The following is a 17,970-nucleotide window of genomic DNA, read 5'->3' on the forward strand; positions in this document are numbered from 1 at the left end:
ATATCACCCTCTTACTAAGTCTTGCATGTGTATTTTTGTACAAGTACAAGACGTCAAATTACAGGAATCTTAACTGATACAAAAAGGCATTGTGTGCGATTGTGTTGCGTTTTGAATAGTATATATTGCGTATTTCAACTCTAACATTTTGCAGTATTTGTATTTGAAGTACCCCCCCCCCACACACACACACACGCACACAAAGCGATTAAATCTGAAGTTTTTTTATATTTTTGAATTTTTAATACTTTAATAGCTTGAAGCATTAATATTCGTCAAGTGATAACATTTCATCAAGTAAGAGGCTCTAAAAAAATTTATTAATATCAATTGAATATTCGTGGTATCATTTCTAATTTACATTTAGTTTAATTAATTCACAATCCAAGTTAACAAAATCACTGCTTATTTAACTTGTTTTATTTCATTGAAGAAACTGAAGAGACCTTAAAATATACAGAATAGTCGGATAAACACAATACAATAGCGTAATGTAATTGTTGTAAACAAAAAAATTTTTATCAATGAGAAAATGTTTTTTTTTTTTACAGCACATGATGCCATTTATAAACGAATCAAATATTTACTTTAATACATACTATTTTTCTTTACAATAAATAATTATTTCGTTAGAGGCGATACAATTAAATATTTATTTGGCTAAATGAAATACTTACCCAGTAAAGAAGTGAATGTTAAAGAGAAATAATCATTGTTTTGAATATTCGTAATTAATAGGTTTCGGCCAATCATCGTTCAAGCCAATCAGAAATAAATTACAAAAAAGAAGCTCTTCAAAGGCACTGCTTTCCTGATAGCTAATTCTTAAAAAAAGTGATGAAACAAATTAGTTTCTAGCCAACGTACGTGTCTATAAATGTACTGACAACTAAATTTTTTTCCAGTGAAGTAAGAATAGCTAAAAAAAGACAGAAAGAACCAAAGTACTTGTTTTTAACTCAATAATGAAGGAAATATCTTCAAAGTAAAGTTATAAACATACCTACATCTAAAATTGCAGATTGTAAATTAATTTCTTTCATTCTGGTAGCTACATTTACATATTGAGCGAGTTTAAAGTTTATTAAACTTCTAATTCTTTGAGTTTCCAAATTCGAAGTTGCAACGCATACTATACTTCATAACTCCTTAGTAACATAGGCTCCTAATTTTGTAGTATGAAATAAAGGCCTTGTTAAGAACACATCGCCTCTATAATGCTAACTTACAGTTAGCATACTTAAAATGAAAACTACCAAAGGTTCACATTACATATTCTTGTGCAGCAACTAAGTTTGAGGACTTAAATTTTTGTATCATGTAACAAGGAAGCAAAAATAATAGGCGGTCTTTTTACGAAGCTAGAAAATCCATTTTAAAGCAATTTAGAGAAAACTTCAGAAACTGGTGTAATTAAGGTCGATAATCACTATCTTATGAATAATACTATTTCTCGTACAAATGATAAAACTTCGCGCTTGTTTTAGTACATAAACTAATTTGAACCGTTTGATGCAGCTATTTTTTTTTATGAAAAAACAGATCGATGAGTTTATACCTCTTCCTCCCATATAAAATAAAAAAAAAATAAATAAATAAACAAGAAATAAAAAAAAAAAATTAAAACAAGAAACAAAAAAAAAATAATACAAGAAATTAAAAACAAACCAGGGGGTATAAATGGGTCATGGGACCCACGGTAAGAACGAAGTTCTTTAAACATGACATGAGTATAAAAACACAATTTCTCAGGTAACAAGGGGGTCGCCAGACCCGTAGAAAGAACGAAGCTCTATAAACGTTAGTACTGCATTCATGTAGTTCACTAAACAAAAACTTAAAAAACGAATTAAAGAAAAAAATTAAAAAAATAGTTCAGTACTCACGATGGTTGAACTTCGTGAGAACGGCGTGCATAAATACAGTACTCACGAAGTTTAACCATCGTGAGTACTGAACTATTTTTTTAATTTTTTTCTTTAATTCGTTTTTTAAGTTTTTGTTTAGTGAACTACATGAATGCAGTACTAACGTTTATAGAGCTTCGTTCTTTCTACGGGTCTGGCGACCCCCTTGTTACCTGAGAAATTGTGTTTTTATACTCATGTCATGTTTAAAGAACTTCGTTCTTACCGTGGGTCCCATGACCCATTTATACCCCCTGGTTTGTTTTTAATTTCTTGTATTATTTTTTTTTTTGTTTCTTGTTTTAATTTTTTTTTTTATTTCTTGTTTTATTTTTTTTTGATATTTCATTTTAATACATTTTTTTTATTTTTTTGTATTTCCTTTATTTAATTCCTTTTTTTATTTTCATATTTAATCTTTTTTTTTCATTCCCTTTTTTATTTTATTTTTTTTTATTCCGTTGTATTTATTCATGTCTTTTGTAATTTTATTTCATTTTATTTTCATATTTCATTTCATTAATTTAAAAAAAATTTTTTTTTCCACTCATTTTTTTGCGATTTTATAGCTTATTAATGCAATTTTTATTTTATTTTCATATAATTACTCAATGACATTGTGCCATTATTTGTTTATCAAATTCAAAATAAGTACCCTTAAAAACCATTAAAATGATATGAAACTCGAATTATATTTATATAATGATCTTACATAATTCATTTATAATTGATTTACTTTGAATTACTTTATTTATATAATTATGTGATAATGTAACATAATTTGTTTATCGAATTCGAAATAAGCGCCTCTAAAAACCATTGATACATTCTTTAACTCTATTCCAAGTATTTAGAAAACAAATACAAAAACAATTTATCATAAATCGAATGTATTATCAGTGAATGCATGTAAAAATGGAATATTTCAGTTACGAACCACACCATAAGTACAAGAAATCAAGTTTCCATAAACGGCAGCACTCGTAGCAGAGTGGGTAAGGTACTGGACTCACATGCAGAAGGTCGAAGGTCGAGGGTTCATAACTCTTTATTGGAAAATGTTTTTTTTTATTTTTTTTTTTTTTTTTTTTTAGAATTGTAAAAGAAAGAAATTCAAAGTGAAATAAAAATTATTGTGAGAAAATAAAATTGGGAGTGTGAGGGAGAATGGTGGGCAAAGGTGTGTAGAAGAGTAACACGGCACGGTTGGCCGATATACATATATAGTGGGGAGAGGGGAAGTGTATAGAGAATAGTCGGTGAGGGGGACGGGGTAAGGGGGGGAAACTTGAGAGGAAAAGTAAACCACTTTCGTTTCAAAAAAAAAAAATCTGTCGGTTTTAAAATTCCAGCCCCCCGAGTAACGCGACATAAAGAACTTCGTTCTAAAAGATGTTCTTTGTAAACTGTTTTTTTTCTTCTTCCGTTTAGAAAGATCAAAGTCAACGTCGCAGGTACAGTTCTGTCAATGAAACACACAAATACATGGATGAATTCAGTTTGACGCAGAAAATCTCCCCACCAAGTTACTGCGACAAACACTCTGAAAGAAGAGTATTTGAATCTTCTTTAGTTACAGTAAGATTAACAAGTATAAATTATATAGCTTGTGACTGTATCTGTAATGAATTAACAAATTCTGATCGGTACATTAGCTTGGAACCCGTTATAGCAGATGTTGAAGAAAATTTGTAAGTTACCTATAATTGATATTTAAGAATCCAATTTATACGTTTTCCAGAACAATTTCAACTCATTTCAAATATTGATGGCGACAGTGTTGTCACTGGCGTGAAATTTGTTTTAGTAAACCACACGCTTCACATTCAAATTCAACAGGGAAAACTAAAGCAGTATGGATCGATAAATAAAGAATCCCTTAAGTGGAAAGATATAGAAACAGTTACTGAGTACGCGGATGAAATCATCACTTTTACTCCAGATGATAAAGAGAAGTACAAGACTCGTGATACTTATAAGGGAAAGAAAACATTTAAACTGGACTGGTACGACAAGCGTGGATTGTATCTGGACGACATGGATTTGAAGAAAAACGAAGTCGTTGCTGGTGTGAGATTTGGCTTAGTTCGTCAGAAAAACAATTTTATTTACGTCAAGCTGGACATAATGGCAATGGAATTTAACTACAATAAAGGTCAATTAAATTCTAGAGAGTATTACTGGTGGTCATTGAAACAACGTTCGTTAGACAGGTATGTATAAAAAATTATATTTGTGCTTGTACATATACACTTGCACTGCGTACATGTTCGTTCTTATAACTACATTATGTATAAATGCAAGTGAAATGCGTGTTCTATCACCATTATCTGTTACATAAGATACCCTTTTTTATAAGTATAATAATTTCCAGAACTCATCTAAATCTGGAAGAGTACGGCACTCCAACTTTATTAGAAAACATCAAAAACAAGCCAGATGGGGTAGCACACAAATATGCGAAATTCACCCCTTCGGCATATTCATCCAAGGACGCGGGACAATCCACTTTGCCTTTCATTGACATCCAGCCTGTCGTTTCGGATCCACCTGTACCCCTTTCAGGCATCAGCATGGATATCAAGAGAGCCGATAAAAGTGGAGGATACCTAATATTAAAAACGAAAACGTACGACGTGTTGTGGGAATTCAATACTACAACTGAACAATTAGAGTTTTAGTTACTCTTATCTAACATGTATTAAAAATAATTTAATAAAAACTGTTAAAAAGTTTGAATACTGGTCTGTATCTATCCCCAGCAATGATTGTGATGATTCTTTAATGCATAGTACTGTAATTTTTCATGAACATTTAAAAAGATAATGATCACGTATGCCTGCTAAGAATTTATTTTTTACAAGTTTTCTTAAACGATTCTTGCTCAAGTATTATAAACAAAATATAAAAAATACGTATGTGTAGTAGGCGGGGCCGACACCACATGGTAAGCCGCGTTTTATAAATTTAAATTCATTTGAAATAAGTGTGTTATCAACCATGTACGGTTCCATCCATGCACTGATGGATTAATCCATCGAAAAACGATGTTTCATATTAAGAAATAAATGATCCTTTACAATCGTCAGCACCAACCAAGCCTTTCAATCAAATTTTTCTTATTCTTACATTTAACGTTATATACAATTTATATACAAACTTTTTTTTTTTTTATAAATAATCTATTGGTATTGTATGAACAGTATATTGACGACTAAGATTTTGAGAAAAAAGTAATTTGTCTTTTTTTGCGCATGTATAGATAATAATAAGGTAGTCTAACTTTTGTTATTGGCGATATTTTCCGACTTTTGAAGAAATTGCAATATATGTAATTAAATGTATATGTAAGTTAAACGATTTTTAAGAAATAAATACCTCTTTAAAAAAAAGGCCCCTCAATTGTTACAACACCTAATGCCAAAGCCTCCTTAATAACTACAAAAGATAATACATGCAGTTACTTTGATGGTACACAGACTCTGTTTGGAAATGATGTATCGGTCAGCTCTTAGGTTGGCAACTATTCGTGCCTATAATTGACTAACCAATTGTGTGATCACGCACTGTTATAATAAGTTAAGTAATTAGCTGATTGGAAACCAGGCGATTTTGTAAGATATTGAGCAGTTTTTTTGAAATTCCTAAATTATTACATTAGTGTTAATACTAAACTATTACAGATGCATGCGCCAATTAAAAAGAAAGTTAATACTGCTAACAATTTGGCAAATACATCACTCAAAATTTATGACCATTGTTAATCTTTGAATCATCATAAGTGTAAAATTTTTACCAACTAGTTTTTTTAGTTTTGTTTACTTTACCTTATTACCCACCGAAGTGTCTATTGAAATGAAACATATTTGAGTATTTTTATCACCAATGATGAGCGATTTTTTCCACATGTTGTATGCGATGTCAATTTTTTTTTCTTCACATCTAATGTGCCTTCGATGATTCTTTAATTCTCTAACCAAATATTATGAACAGCGTTGGATGGCCTATTTTTGGCATTTTTGCATGAGTAGTTCATGAATTATTAAACATTTTTAGAAAAGTATGTTTAAAAAAGGACGTTTATTATTCGTTATGGAAAATTAAGCACATTAGTGATCGTATATAAGCAGTACTTTTTAATCCATGAGAACCAGAGTGGTCTAACGTATTTGCAACGCCAACTTACTCTGATTGATAGTGTTATAGAAGATTATCATCAAAGGACGGTGGAGACGGGCGTTGGGTTAAATCTCGTTTACGGGCCACGTCCGTCACGATAGTAAGTAAACATAATATTTATTACTAAAATTATTTTGCAGTATTTCAAATTACATTGATACTTTTTAAATAACACGTAATAAAACTGTATATAACAAAACGTACTTTATTATCATAATCAACTGTAGCGAAAAATATAGAATTTGTTCTTATTCTTATCAAAATTTTTAGTTTTTAGGGATATTATTACTTCGCATTGAAGATGTGGGGTGAAAAAACCTTTTTTAAACTGCTTTTTTTGAGCTTGGTATTTTCCATCACCAATGCTCAAATAGAAATATTACTAGAAGGTTTTGGATATTTGTATCAAGCTTACGATTTCCTCTCAAAAAAATTAGAGAATACTGAATTGAAACCGTCAGTCGAAGATCTTCATTATCAGTCATTAAGGAACGATCTAAGAGATTTAAAAATAAACTTGAAGGAAATTGAACATCATATTCCGAGGGAGGTTGACATGCATCGTCGTTTGAACTCATTGAGATTGACATTTAGTAACATTGACAGGCGTTACGATGAGTACATCAAGTACAATCAGAACATATCTCGCTATCAACCCGAAACTATATTGAATTATGCTGAAGAGACGAAAAATTTACTCGAAATGTTACGTCAAATGCACAATGATGTTATTGCCTTGGATAAAAACAGTCTTGCTGCCCTCGTAGAGAAATATATCGACGTGAGAACACAGTTTTTAAAAAATTTTTATAGCATGATTACACCTTTTAACTTATTTATAATTTATTTATGTGTGAAGAATTTGGACCCTTATTGTGGAAGAACTGAAACACGACAGAGATATCTTTATAATTTTTTTCGTATTTACTTGTCATATGAGACCAAAGGCATAGTGATCTTGAAACACGCTTATAAACTTAAATACCAGAACGTCACAGATGGTATCAAGATTTTTCTCACATCTCGTATATTAAAATTGTTTCCTTATTTAGTAGAATCTATTTTTACTGTTTTAGCCAAAAACTTGCAGGAAAACAAAGATTGGAAAAAGTCTGTGCGCAGAATGATTAAGAATACAATGAAAAGTTTCAAAATCATGATGTCTCGTGCCGAACGAGAGTTATGGAAGTGTGATCCAAAAACACCCGTTGAAAGTTAGTACTGCACTTTATTTAATTTTTACTCATAGTTTATGTGACTCAAATCAAATGTGTATGTTTTTTTTTTTTTTTTTTTTTTTTCAAGACCAAACATTTGTTGAGCTCAAGCTTTTTCAAAGAGTATTATACAAAGGCTGGGACTTTAACAATTTTGGGGTTTTTAATCCTCCTCGAAGAGACTCTTGTCCAGAACCGCTAAAAAATAAAGGCGCAGAACCCATATGCAAATTAATACCTTGCTCAAGTAAACAGCGCCGTTGTACCAATGTAGTGGGTTGCAAGGCGCTTGAATTTATGAAGCCCATCTCCGTATGTGTTTTGGTCAGTATAATAATTTTCACTAGTGGCTTTACAATTCCAATGATATGGTTTTCATTGATTTGGTTTCTTCTTTTTAGAAAGATCAAAGCCAACGTCGCAGATATAGTTCTGTCAATGAAACATACAAATATTGGAGTAAACTCTCTTTCATAGACCACATTTTTGTGCCATCTTATTGCAATGAGAATTCTGACAGAAAGTTATTCAAATCTTCTGAGAATACAATGTCTCCAGATGTTGTATCTACTTTAGCTTGTGACTGTATTTGTGATGAAATCGAAAACTCTGATCGGTACATAAGCTTAAGACCCGTCATGTCGAAATTCAAAAAAAATTAGTGAGTTACTTTGGATTAATTTTCAAGAATTTTACTTTTAGGTTTTTATAGAAGATTTTTAATCATTTTAAATATTGACGGTGACAGTGTTGTCACTGGCGTGAAATTTGTTCTAGTAAATCATACTCTTCACATTCAGATTCAACAGGGAAAACTGAAGCCGTATGGATCGATAGGGAGTAAATCTGTGAAATGGAAGGATATTGAACCTTTTTCAAATTATAAACTTAAAATTCCCACTTTTTCTCGTAATCTGAACAATGTATACGATACTAGTGAATTTTATGATACAATAAATACAGTAAAACTTGACTGGTATGAAAAACGTGGATTGTACCTGGACGACATGGACTTGAATAAAAACGAAGTCGTTGTTGGTGTGAAGTTTGACTTAATTTATGAAAAAAGTGATTACATTTACGTAAATCTAGACATAATGGCAATGGAATTCAATTACACTACTGGAAAATTAAACCCCGATAAGAACTACTGGTGGTTCTCAAAGAAGTATTCATTTAACAGGTATGTTCACTAAGTACATTCAAACTCGTATAATTAATTTCATATTTATTGATTAGTCCATGTTAAATTAATTTCACACATATATGTATGCATGATAATTATTTTATCAATTCTCTAAAATTTAATACTTCAATTATGACACACTGTATTTCCAATAATAATTCGTGTACTACTCGCGTAAAATTCACTTTCTACACAAGTACACCAATTTCCAGAACCGAACTGAAACTGGAAGAGTACGACACACCAACTTCGTTCGATAATGTGGAAAATAAGCCAGATGGGGTAGCACATAAATATGCGAAATTCACCCCTTCGGCATATTCATCCAAGGACGCGGGACAATCCACTTTGCCGCTCATTGACATCCAGCCAGTCGTTTCGGATCCACCTGTACCCCTTTCAGGCATCAGCATGGATATCAAGAGAGCCGATAAAAGTGGAGGATACCTTATATTGAAAACAAAATCATACGATGTGATGTGGGAATTCAATAATACAACTAGTGAAGTAGAGTTTTAGTCATTCTTAACTAACATGTATTGTATTGAATGAAATAAATATTTAAAAAATAAATTGGACTAATAAATTTCTGTTATCGATAGTGATTTTGTTAAAAATTACCGGTACAAATAAGTACTATCAGATTTTATAACCATGTAAGAAAATTATAAATTACAAATGGCTTTTACGAATTAGTTTCTGACTTTCGAAAACGATAGTGGCTGAAACAAGATGCACAAATGGTATGAAAAGAAAAAAAAAAAGTAAAAGTAAAAAAATATATGGATTAGAAAAACGTTATTGAAAAAGCTCTTTGTCTGTAAGTCCAAACTTTCTATAACGATCGTCGTAGCTATACAGACTGAGCATGATGAAGTTGGTATGGATCATTACAACCATGGGGGCTAATGGTATGTCATGTAATATGTCTCATGATTTTTTGCAACAAAGGCACTTTTCGCGAAGAATCCCAGGAGATAAAAGCAAGCAAAGGCCCCTGGGTCGCATAAAAAAACAGCATTACGAATCGTGTGTGCTGTTGAGGCTCCACCTACGACTCATTCTTCCCTTTTTTATCCCCAAGTTCTCCCTGGAGCCCTGGTTTTCGCCACACTCGAGGGCCCGCAATTTCATGCCGTATCGATGCATACCGCGCAACACGTGTCCCGTGGTCACGCCGAGACGAATGATGACGTTGCGTTTTAAAGGCCAACGTGGACTGTTTTCTTTTGGTACTCGACTGTGGTGAATGAACTCTCGTTCGAGGAATTCGGGATTGTTGGCTGTGAAAAATAAGGAGCAGACAAATTGATTACGATATCGGGAAGACGCCGAAAAATCGATCGCAAGGTTTATCCTGGAAGGAAATAAGAGCTTGTTGGAAGACCCACCTTTTGAGAGAGAAAAAATAAAAATAAAATCTTGGTCTGCACAACTCCTGGATACGGCTACTGTATCATATTTACACTGTGGCAACAGTTTATATATCCATACACGACTAAGTGGGCGCGGCAACGACTGGACGGTCAGACAAAAGAAGACGAAAAAATGTGGTGGACCGTTAGCAAAATAAAAAGTTTACCCGCGTACATGTACGAAAACCACCACTCCACGTGACACGTACGTGCGTAACAGTACATAACGTAACGCTGCTAAAACGTACGCAGTTGGAATATGGTAGATGTAACACACTCTTTTATCAGCACGCGAGCGCACACGTGCGGATTCTTCAGTCGTTCCTTTACTTTCTTTCGCTCCTACTTTGTACTTATTTCTTTCTCTCATTCGATGGAGGTGAGAATGGCTTGTATTTTTCTTCTTCTCTGGCTGCAATGTCATCATCGATAGAGTTAGTTTTGTGAATAGTTGGGTCACAAAACAGTTCATGGAGAAAAAAAAATTGCTTGAATTGCGTCATATGGCCGGGAGTCAAGTCCACATTAGACACGCATATCCTTTTTCGCCCAATATCCTTCGTGTGCTACGTCGTCGCCTATTTTCTTCGAGGCATGGACGCGTTTATGAAAAAAAGGGTGAGAATGAGCTTCTGTGGTGGCTGCCTAAGCTAATTCCCTCCGATAAAATTTAACACGGATTGGGGGTTGTAAAATATTGGCAGCGCCACGCAGGCACGGAACGAATGAACAACTTCAACCTGCTCTCGCTTTCTCCGAAGGAACAGCCTGTATGTACGTCACACCCACAATAACCCACACCCTTTTTCCTCACTCGCATACTAATTATACGCGCACAGATATATACTTAAGCACAAATCGTCTTCGTTATTCCTTTATGAAAGAGATTGGCAATTATTTGCCTCGTCGTGGGCTGTATTTATACCTATGCTCTACTCCCGCGATGCAAATTCGGTGAAAGTTACGGCTGATGCCACTGCGGCTTCGGACTCTCTTCCATCCACATATGTATATATATTTTGGGCCTCATGTACAACCTAAACACAGACGTTGAAATCTTCATAGATGACCTTGAACTTTTACGTATGAGAGACTGTGTAAATTTATTCCCGCGCACATCGTGCTAATTATGGTGTAAATGACAACTAATGTTCCACAATAGTATTCATGTTCGTCACATTTTTTTTAAGCGCTTGAAAAGAGAATTTTTCATTTCAAAAAATTTGAGTCGATGACAATCATTGATAACATACTTAATATGTACGAGTAACGGGGGGATTTCGTTTTATAGATGTTACTAGACAAAAATTATTTTGATCCAAGCGATTACTAAAGAGTATTCAAAGTTTTATTAGCTATCTTGAATTTCTGAAACGTATACTTGCGCAAAAATTACAGAATGTACATTGTCATACTTGTTATAACGTCTCCGTGAAACAATGGTGACAATCGAAAGCAATAAAATTCTACTTTCGGTACTGATTAAGAAAAAAAACAAAAAAAAAACCATCTAATCTGTAAAATTCCACCCTATACTTATCACACCTCACACAATGTGGATATACGTACGATCCCAGAGTCCACCCCACTTCCTGGTTCAACAATATGCTATTCACCCATCACCTCCGATATTAAATCCCACCTTCTCCCTCCTCGACAAGATAAAATTGACATAAAGAGCAACAATAAAGACAGTCGCGGAGTGGCGATAAAGTTGGGCGTCACAATGGATCTGCAAATGGTGGGCCTCTCAAGGTACGTACGCTGCCAAAAAATTAACGCAAGGATAAGATAGATATGCGACTTTCCACGAGCAATTTCGTGCAATATGCGACCGGCAATACATTCCTTGTTTTGTTGAATGGGGCTTCACGAGGGCGATTAAATGTCGAAAAATTCACGAATAGCCGTAGTTATCTGGTCAACGCTTGTTTCTTTTGTATCTTCGTGTATGATTGGATGCTTGAGATTAGATAATGGCTGAGCAGCATTGCCTTGGGCTTACGTATATACCAAAAGAATTCGATGGTTTTTTTGGTCTTGGAACACATTCTTACTCGACATTTTATCAAACTACTTTGTAATTTACACACGTACGTATCGAAGAATTGTTGTTTCCCACAAATATTTGATACGTAATAGTTAACGCATCTTAAATACAGTAAAATACACGATCTCGAAAAAGTTAACAAAGTTTTGTTTTTAATTTTGATCATTTATCATCCGATCATGTATTTTGATCCTCATTGATTCCATTTATCAATCATGTACACGTTTATTCACTACATAAAATATTGGAATGATTTTGTTTTTTTGTCTTTTTTTAAAATTTTTTAATTAGTTATTTTAAACAGATTTATAGATTTTTTTGAACGTAGGGAAATATTTATGATAAATATTTATCGCTAATCACTTTATTCAAACGTATGCGTAACAGTCCCGTGTAGCAAGTTGAAGCTAGGAAATCCCAATCCGAACTGAATTCTTCTAGTATCACATTATCTCACCTTTTTGCTGCCTATAATGGAATTCCCTACCCTTCCTCATCTCTCTTATCTTTAACATTGAAAATTTTACCTGCGAGTAAGGGTAATCTTCGTGCGTGTATTTACCATGAACAGGAAAAATATATACATGCACGTACGAATGAGATCGTAAGAAACCTAAGGACTACGTGTAGTAACTCCATATGCACACAAATTAAATAAGGGTAGGGTGAAGAAGCTGGAAGCGCGCGGTTACGTGTATGATCGATCGTTTCCGGGATCGATTATATCGAGCCGTACTTACTACTCTTGCGAACGTGGACCACCAGTATGAGACACAGCGCATACACACATACAAGCGTACATTCACACGTGGTAACAACATCGTTCCGATGATATTTGCATGCATTCTCGGTGCATGTACAATCCGTGTGCGAGTCTTACTACGGAAGTGGGACGAGTTTTGATTTTTTTTTTTTTTTTTTTTTTTTTTTTTTTGAGCTGCACACTGTAGACTGACTTGTAAATTGCACGCAATGAGAGATTCGGATATTGTACATACCCTTTATTACCCTTATTGAAGAGAAATAAAAATAAGAGGGACCCGAAGAAGTAGAGTCCCTTAGAGAGTTCCGATTATTTTATTTGCTTCTCGTGACATTGGCATGTATTTACTTCCGTTTGATTTTTTATCGACCAAAAGCAAGAACTTCTCAGCTGTGATTTGAACAATTTGTCCTCTAAATGCAAGCTTTACTTTTTTACTTTTATCTTATAATAAAATGAAAATCTCGCAAGTTTTTTCTACTGTACAGATTCTTTACATAATAAATAAATAATCTTTGAAAACCTAAATTGATTGTTCTGAATCCGATCAGACTATTTTTAACACTATTTTTTCATGATTTCAAATGTATACATACGTAAATTACATTGCTGCTTTTTTTATCCATCATAAGCTAACTATTACTTTAAATTACTTTGTTTCAGGTGACTCCATTGAGTATTTATATTCTCTTTTGCAACCCAAGTAACCTTCAACTCTTGAGATAAGCAGTAAGTACACATCTGTGTGATATGTATACATTTTTAGTCATACCCACATTATGAAACAATGAAACAAGTACTAGAACACGAAAAATATAATTTACTCATAATTTACCGAAAAAAAAAAATATATTCTCTCTTGTGAGTCGTAAGTGGTGCTAAACGACGCGTCAAGATTACCAGTTTTCTCTGCCAGGAGCATCTCCCCCTCTCTCTCTCTTTTCACTTTCCATCTTCTTCAACTGCTCATCCCCAATTAATCTTTACGTTCACTGTAGTATAGCAGTAGCAACACTGCTCCCTATTTTCCTCCCGAGTACATGCGTTTACTTAATAGAAACTGGGGAAAAGCATTTCCGCATCCAGTCGATTTCTCCTCTTTATGATGCCACAGTACATACGGCGTTATACCCGATAGGTTGAAAAGTAACGCACGAGATCTCTTGATATTTTGGGGTGTATGTACATGTTAAAAAGCATCTGCACGTGAACATACTATTTCGCTATAATTTGACAGATTCACGCGGGCAGTAAATACTTTGTGTCACGTGCATTACGATAAAAAATAAATATTTTAAATTTTCAAGGGATACAAAGATATAGTTACGACTATATGGACGCATAGCCTTTTGAATGTGGATACAAGAGATTCAGAACGCAAACTAATATTAAATAACCACTTGAAATCCTTTATCACTACCAAAAAAGTGGTGTATTGAGATTAAAAATGTAGAGACAGAAATATACATTACCAGAGCTAGAAATAAAAACAGTGTCTTACAGAGACTGAAAGATTTAAACGTAGATAGGTACACAAGAGACAGATTAATAAAACAGTACTTAGTGATACATCGTTACGGGAAAAACCGAGAGACACAAGAACAGAGAATTGAAAAATCATGAAGATAAAGAGTTATTAATAAAAATTTATTAATTTATCTTTTCGATGGTAATTATCTAATGAAACAATAAATAGATCGGAATTACAAAAAAAGAAGCAATAAACTCTGATCTACTTTTGTACGATCCAAAATTAAATTCAAACACACAAATATTAACTAAGCGGATTTTTTAAAAAATTTTTATAAACAGCTGCGACATTGTAGAATATCACAAGTGTATAGACTACCGCAACAACCAATTACTGAGTTGAAGCAACGATTGAAGCACACGTAATCCTCAACAACCTATTAATTATAGAAGCCGCGAGAAAACACGCGCTGTTCAACACTAGAGGTAACAACTGCAACAACATACTCACTTACCCTCTCTCTGTACGTATGAATATTCATAACAGCCATACCGGGCCCTTCGTTGTGTCTCAGCAAGTGTTGCATGAACAAATATACGAAGGAGCCGAAACCACCTACCTTCGATAAAGTGCTATGTCATGTAATGTACACCTCCAATACAGAAATAACCGCCAAAGTAGTACAAAAAAAGACCAGATAGCCGTACGCTAATTATCCAGGAGGCCGGTCGGGAGCTGATCGAACAGCTGCTGCTGTTATTTCCCAGGTAATTTGCGTTACTCGCAATTCAAGCCTAGCACTGGCCCAAGATTCTTTTAGCTTTACTCGCTGTCTTACTCTAGTTTGGCAAAAAAGTGTGAAACCGACGCTGGATTTTCCCATAGAGTATGTGGTACACGTAGTCTTAATGTGGCTCAGAACTACGTGGGTCTGATGTGAGATGCACATGCACGTAAGGTGTCGGCGTGGGACTTGTTGTTGTGGTTGTTCCTACAACACGTGTGATAGTGTACGTACCTTCTTACCTCCAAGCCACGTGTACTCTAGTAGGTGTATAGTTTGATGTTTAGATTTTCTCTTGGAGGGGTAGGTGCTTTTTTTCCTCCTCCACGTTTCAAGTGTCTGGATCTAAATGTCGAAGGCGTGTTTTTTCTACTCTCCCGGCGCTGCTATTATTTACGGGTACGTCTATACTTTGATTTAATTCCAATGTACCTACAGTTACACACTTGGTAAATCATTTGTTTATTCCATCCCAATTTAAATTACTTACACCTTATCAATTCATAATTATGACGAAAGCGCATGTGTACTCGTGTGATAAATAATTTTCATTATTCTATTGTATACCTTGAAATTTATTTAATCCATCCAAAATGAGATACAAATAATCATCATTCATTTGGATATCGATTATTAGCAAAAAATTATTTCTTCGCCCTAATTTTTCCATCACAGTAACGTCCCATCTTCACCCCGACATCACGAAATAACTAATAAACTAGGGACTAATTGGCTTTAAACTACAGTACCCACATACTAAAAATGTCCCTCCCATGCACAACAATATCTCCTCAAAATCCTCTCTTTCTCTTAAAGTCGTAAAAGCTCAAGCTTCTTCTGAAGTTCTAGCTGCTGTGCGAGTTCGGTCATACCTTGTATAACACAACATATTATATTTACGAGCAATAATGTGCAGTGGAAGCTAACATGCACGCCAACTTTTTTCGACATGAAGCACCGAGATAAAGGTACAAACCCTTAAAACGTGCAGGGATACATTCGCAAATACGGATGTATTACATTCGCGATGTGCACTGGCTTATGGTCGGTCCAATGTCATAATAACCCGCACGTGTCAAGGCGTGACGACACTTACTTGCGACGTAAAACCTCGAAACGAGGAATGAGAATTTTCCTCCCTGTTTGCACGACAGCAAAGAAAAATATCGAGGGTTGAAGATAAAACATGTGCACCAACAGCGATAAAATGTAAGTAAGAACGCGCGCAGTGGCGTGACGAGATTTACGAAGATTGAAAAGTGGGCTCGCAAAATTTAGACGCACATGACTCAATTTTCTCCCTCGTCTTCTCTATACTCTATTCGATGCAATACTTGGTGCATACCCTACTCCACCGTGTGATCCGTGTGAGCGTATCCGTATATAAATATATGCTATACGCCCTGGACTAGAGTCTGATTGAAAGGCTGGTAGGGGTGTATCTTATGGCGCTTGTCCTTTGGCCAGCACAGTGGTAAAACATCCACCTACACTGGGGAAGCTTGGCTTGTACTTATGGGTAACGTAGCAAAGAAGTTGTTTTCAAAAAAATCCAAAGAAATTAATTGATGACGTGCAAAGGGAAAATTGGGCAGACTTGGATACCATAAAAACGTGACGGTGCTTGTAAGAGTATGTACAAATGTGGATTACCTTTGACGATTGTTTCCATTGCTGCAGGGGAGCGTACATAAATCAAGGAACTGATGAATTTTCATCTTCTCCACTTCCTCTTCTTTTGCTCAAACTTTTTTTTGGCATTTAAATTATTTCATCAAAATACACTTGATAAACAAACGTGTTTTACGAAAACTCTACAGCACAAAATTTTTTTATACATTTTTAATTAACTTTCGAAAAATTGAATGAAAATATCTTTCTGTGAACATTGCCTTGTACTGAACAAAAACAAACAAAAAAAGGTTCTACGTTCTATAATAACTTGTCGAATCAAAGCGTGAAAATAATACCAATAATTTAATCGAAAATCTGCGATTCATATTCCGAAAGGTAAGTAACAAAACCTTAAATACCCCATTGATAACACTAACGGGTAACCTCTATCAAAATAGAGAGAGAGAGGGAGGGACAAACTACGTACCAACAACATAACGATGTCCGCGCCTGACTTAAGTACAAACCAACGTGGGTAACGATCCAACGTAGCCTCTGCTTAGCCTTAAGAATATATCGACGTCGTTACCGTACACCCACACAATCTTTTAATGCGAAAAGTAAAACAAAAATATGCTCGTTATTAACTATTCGCGTTGGTCATTCAGTCGACGAAATGTTAAGTATGAAGCAAAGCTTACCTATAAGCGGTACAATAAAGAGCTTTGAAGTAAGTACCAGAGTTGACAGCGATTAAAATAAAAAAAAGAGGAAAAATGAGAGACGAACGATACGGGTTCCTGTACACATGAGAGAACTAATCGGGCATAATTCGCGTTGTTGGTGCTTATGTCATAAGAAGCCGATGAGCAGTAAAATATAGAAAGCCTATCCCGTACGTCGAGAGATCTGGGAAGGGGAGGCTCGAAAATTCATACCCGATCGTACGGATCATAAATCGCGGTGCTCGGAGCAGCTGTCGTCGGGACGTTTATGTGTACTTACTGTTTTTCCTGTGAGCCTCATCTGTATTAGCATTTAGAGTACTTGCTCTTTATTATATATACACATGTTGTTATGACCGATGTGACGAGCTTTTCTTGTTTTCCTTTCCTGCAAAGAAAGCTGTTCGTAGAGAATGAAGAATCCAATGTCATGCAGAAATTTTACGAGATTACATTAAAAGCAAAGTACACTATTTTACCAATAATTCTTGTCTGTACTTTCAAATGTGTGTCTTGGTGGCTAAAAAAATTCAACAACTTCTTGAGAAAATGATTGCTTTGTTAAAAAGTTTTGCTTCCATTGTAATTTGACTTGTGTACCTACCATGTTTTATCTTAAAAATGAGACTAAAAATAATTATTGGTAATACTGATACTTT

General features: G+C 34.5%; 1 protein-coding gene across 1 annotated transcript in view; it reads left to right on the forward strand.

Moving 5' to 3' along the window:
- The first annotated feature begins 11,630 nt into the window (after positions 1–11,630).
- The window catches only part of LOC149374224 (uncharacterized), a 56,882-nt gene continuing 50,542 nt past the window's right edge, over positions 11,631–17,970 (forward strand). Inside the window, exon 1 of the mRNA XM_089594816.1 lies at positions 11,631–11,659. Within this exon, the coding sequence (XP_089450942.1) occupies positions 11,631–11,659 (29 nt within the window). The remainder of the gene's footprint in view (positions 11,660–17,970) is intronic.

Source organism: Copidosoma floridanum, unplaced genomic scaffold (assembly GCF_036245765.1).
Source record: "Copidosoma floridanum isolate Cflo_tuat_1 unplaced genomic scaffold, Cflo_Japanese_pri ptg000021l, whole genome shotgun sequence".
Lineage (NCBI taxonomy): Eukaryota > Metazoa > Arthropoda > Insecta > Hymenoptera > Encyrtidae > Copidosoma > Copidosoma floridanum.